The sequence below is a fragment of the Medicago truncatula genome, chromosome 6 (genome assembly GCF_003473485.1).
Source record: "Medicago truncatula cultivar Jemalong A17 chromosome 6, MtrunA17r5.0-ANR, whole genome shotgun sequence".
NCBI lineage: Eukaryota > Viridiplantae > Streptophyta > Magnoliopsida > Fabales > Fabaceae > Medicago > Medicago truncatula.
In genome coordinates, this window is record NC_053047.1 from 33,716,031 (window position 1) to 33,719,580 (window position 3,550).

The following is a 3,550-nucleotide window of genomic DNA, read 5'->3' on the forward strand; positions in this document are numbered from 1 at the left end:
ATCAACTCTACGAAATTTACATATGTAACTTGGAACCTGTTTGAAATTTATTTTCAAATTCAGAATCTTATTGTGAATAAATAACTTTAAATAATTATTTAGAGAATAGAACCGTGATGTGTTTCATTGATTAACGTATCGTAGTTAATTTTCTACTTGACAATTGACAAACAGAAATATATGACATATATATACCAAACTAGTGGAAACGGCAAACTCTCGATAGAACGGTGGTCAAGTATTGCAATTTTTTTGTACAGTGCGTTGAAAAATATGATGCTAGGTTCGAAAATTGAAGATTGAGTGTACCATGTTTGAAGCACAGTGTGCCTGCGCTACCTAAAATTGATATAACTATAAGCACAGTGTTCTTTTGGTTCAGCGCATGAAGTATATTTACGTTATTGACTTAACTATAAGCTGGAGCACCAATTTTTGGTAAAAGGATATACATTTTTTGAACAAGTCAAAATGAAATTATATAAACAATAAGGCAGTCCCAAACGCAGAAGGTGTTCCCTAGAGACTACCTCCAAAACCAAGAGTTACAACCAATCCACAACAAAAAGACATTAGCCAATATCCAAACAAACAAGAGGGCTTGACGACCACTGCTGAGTTCCAAAAACAAAGGTAGTTTTTTTAACTTTAAGCCAACCTAAAGACAACATCTTAATCTTATCTAATAAACAAGGGATGGGGGTAACAACCTGATTAAAGAGACGGTTATTTCTTTCATTCCACACAACTCATGCACAAAGAAGCCAAATTAGTTGCATAAAAGAACGTCTAGCAACACCACCACCTGTCAAATGAGTAAACTGTAAAAAATGATCGAAAATATTATCTGTGTCCACCCCATAGCAGCCAATCCAATCTCGCACCAGATGCCACAGAGAACCAAAAGTATTACACAATAAAAAGAGATGTTGCGCCGATTCAGGATGACCACAACCAGCAACACACGAGGACATGTCAGGCGACAACACCCGTCTAGCAATCAAATTAGTCCTTTTTGGTAAACGATCTCGGATGAGCCTCCACGCAAAAACGGACACCTTCAAGGGAACCTGTTTGTGCCACACCAAATCCAAAGCATAGTCCGCGACCTGAGGAACCTGAGAGGTCAACAAACTATATGCACCACGAACAGTGTAACCACCAGATGGGTCCGGAAGCCACACCTAGCTATCTGAAACATTAGGATTCAAAGAAACATCAAGAAGTAAAGCCCTACACTCCTCTAGCAACTCCTCCTCCCACTGCCATAACCTACGTATCCACCTCCACAAATCCCCCCACCGCTTTGAATCAACAGATAGCAAGTCCGCCACGGACATAAACTTATTCTTTGTTAACTCAAACAACCGACTAAACCTCACACGAAGAGGAGCCTCCCTTATCCACCTATCGAACCAAAACGATGTATCAGCCTCATCACCAACTCTCCTCAACACCTGATCCTTAAACCAACCGCTACCACCAACACCAACCCTACCCCTAAGACGACTCACCTCCGACCACCAACAAGAAACTCTCCGTCCCCCAACCTGCCACCTAATTCGCCATATCTGGCGACTAAAACCGTATACCACAAACCACCTCTATCAACCAATAACCGCCAACACCATTTCCTTAACAATGTTATATTAAACTCCTTCAATCTCCTCACCCCCAAACCGCCACACTCCTTTTTTAAACAAACAGTTTGCCAACTTAACCAAGAAATTTTCCTATTATCCTCACAAAAAAAATTTAATAAACAAAGATTCAATAGAGGAGATTATACCTGATGGAGCTTTGAAGAAGGAAAGTGCATAGACAGGCAAAGAGGTCAGGACAGATTTGAGAAGAACCAAGCGACCACCAAAAGATAGAAACCGACTATTCCAACCCGACAGTCTAGATTTAATACGATTCACAATAGGTTCCCAGAAACACAATCTTCGAGGATTACCACCAATAGGCATACCCAGATACAAGAAAGGAACGTTACCTACTTTACAACTTAACACGGAAGCAGCCTCATGTAACCAAGACTACGCAATATTCACCCCAATAAGCATACTCTTATGAAAATTCACTTTCAAACCCGACATAGCTTCGAACAACACAAGGGCCGCCCTTAAAGCACGAACATTATCCCAACTTTTAGTACCTAACAACAAAGTGTCATCAGCAAATTGGAGGTGAGATACAACAACCGGATTAACCACCCCAATGCTATAGCCAGAGAACAGTTGAGCCTCAACCAAAGATTTCATCACAACATTAAGACCCTCCGCCGCCAACAAAAACAAAAAAGGAGACAAAAGGTCACTTTGTCTTAACCCTCTCACCAACGGGAATTCATCAGTTGGACTTCCATTAACTAAAACAGACGTTGTGGCAGTGCTAACACATTTTTTATCCATTTCCTCCAAAGAACACGAAAAGACATGCAACCCATAACAGAATCTAAATAACCCCAGTCCACAGAATCATGTGCCTTTTCAAAGTCCACCTTAAACAACATAAGCTCTTTTTTAAATTTACATGCTTCATCGACAGCTTCATTAGCAATCAGAATACCGTCCAAAATTTGTCTATTCTTAACAAAAGCCGACTGAGATTCCGAAACAACTGAACTAATGACCCCCCGCAATCTATTGGCTAACAATTTAGCCAAAATCTTATAAAGACTCCCCGCCAAAGAGATAAGACGAAAATCATTGAGCTTCTGAGGACTATCAACTTTAGGAATGAGAGCAATGAAAGTAGTATTGATACCTTTGGATAGCTTCCCATTGCGGTGGAATTCAGACACAAAGCGCACAATCTCATCCTTCATTTCAATCCAAAACTCTTTAATGAAACCAAAATTAATACCAGGACTCTTATGACTATCACAATCCCACACAGCTTCTTTAATCTCCTGCACTGAAAAAGGCTTGATTAAGCTCACTCCTTCCGACACAGACAAGGACCGAAAGTTCAAGTTTGCCACACTTGGGCGCTCTACATTGGTAGACTGGAAATACTCCGCAAAATGTGCATAAACAACATTACGAATAGGCTGCACATCCTCAACCACCGCCCCATCGACAGAAATAGAACACAAGGCATTATGACGGCGCCTAGAAGACATCAAAGAATGAAAAAATTTGGAGTTGGCATCAAACAACTTTTCTCTTAATGTTAAGGATGTGACTATTGCTATTGCTAGAAGACATCACTATTGCTACTCAATCTTTTATTGATACCACTCTTAATATTAAGGATGTGACTAATTCCTATGGAGATTGGGACAATAATTTTTTGTTTGATAATCTTCCCGAGAAAATTGCCAATAAAGTGATAGCACTCCCTGCACCGGCTGAAGCTGATGGGCCTGACATTATTGGATGGGGAGGCACTAGTACTTGTCAATTCTCGATTAAGAGTGCCTATAATCTACTTACTCAGAACCAATCTAGTGTGGAAGGGGATTGGAAAATCCTTTGGAGTTGGAAAGGTCCACATCGTATTCAAATTTTCATGTGGTTAGTGGCACACGGTCGTATTCTCACTA

At 40.3% G+C, this 3,550-nt stretch overlaps 1 protein-coding gene across 1 annotated transcript; it reads right to left on the bottom strand.

Moving 5' to 3' along the window:
- Positions 1–749: 749 nt before the first annotated feature.
- LOC112422845 (uncharacterized) lies at positions 750–3,127 on the bottom strand. Its single transcript, XM_024786542.1, has 5 exons — positions 2,467–3,127; positions 2,139–2,371; positions 1,857–2,039; positions 1,200–1,604; positions 750–1,118 (listed from the first exon to the last, which is right to left on the bottom strand). Exons 1-5 carry the CDS (start codon positions 3,125–3,127, stop codon positions 750–752), a joined length of 1,851 nt encoding a protein of 616 aa, XP_024642310.1.
- Positions 3,128–3,550: the final 423 nt, after the last annotated feature.

Excerpts from the sequence above, each read along its gene's own strand:
- LOC112422845 (XM_024786542.1), bottom strand. The coding sequence starts at position 3,127 with ATGTCTTCTAGGCGCCGTCATAATGCCTTGTGTTCTATTTCTGTCGAT. Across the intron at positions 1,605-1,856 it reads TATCTTTTGGTGGTCGCTTG|AGGTGGTTTGTGGTATACGG; the intron begins GTTCTTCTCAAA and ends ATTGGTTGATAG. Across the intron at positions 1,119-1,199 it reads ATGTTTCTTTGAATCCTAAT|GTTCCTCAGGTCGCGGACTA; the intron begins GTTTCAGATAGC and ends TTGACCTCTCAG.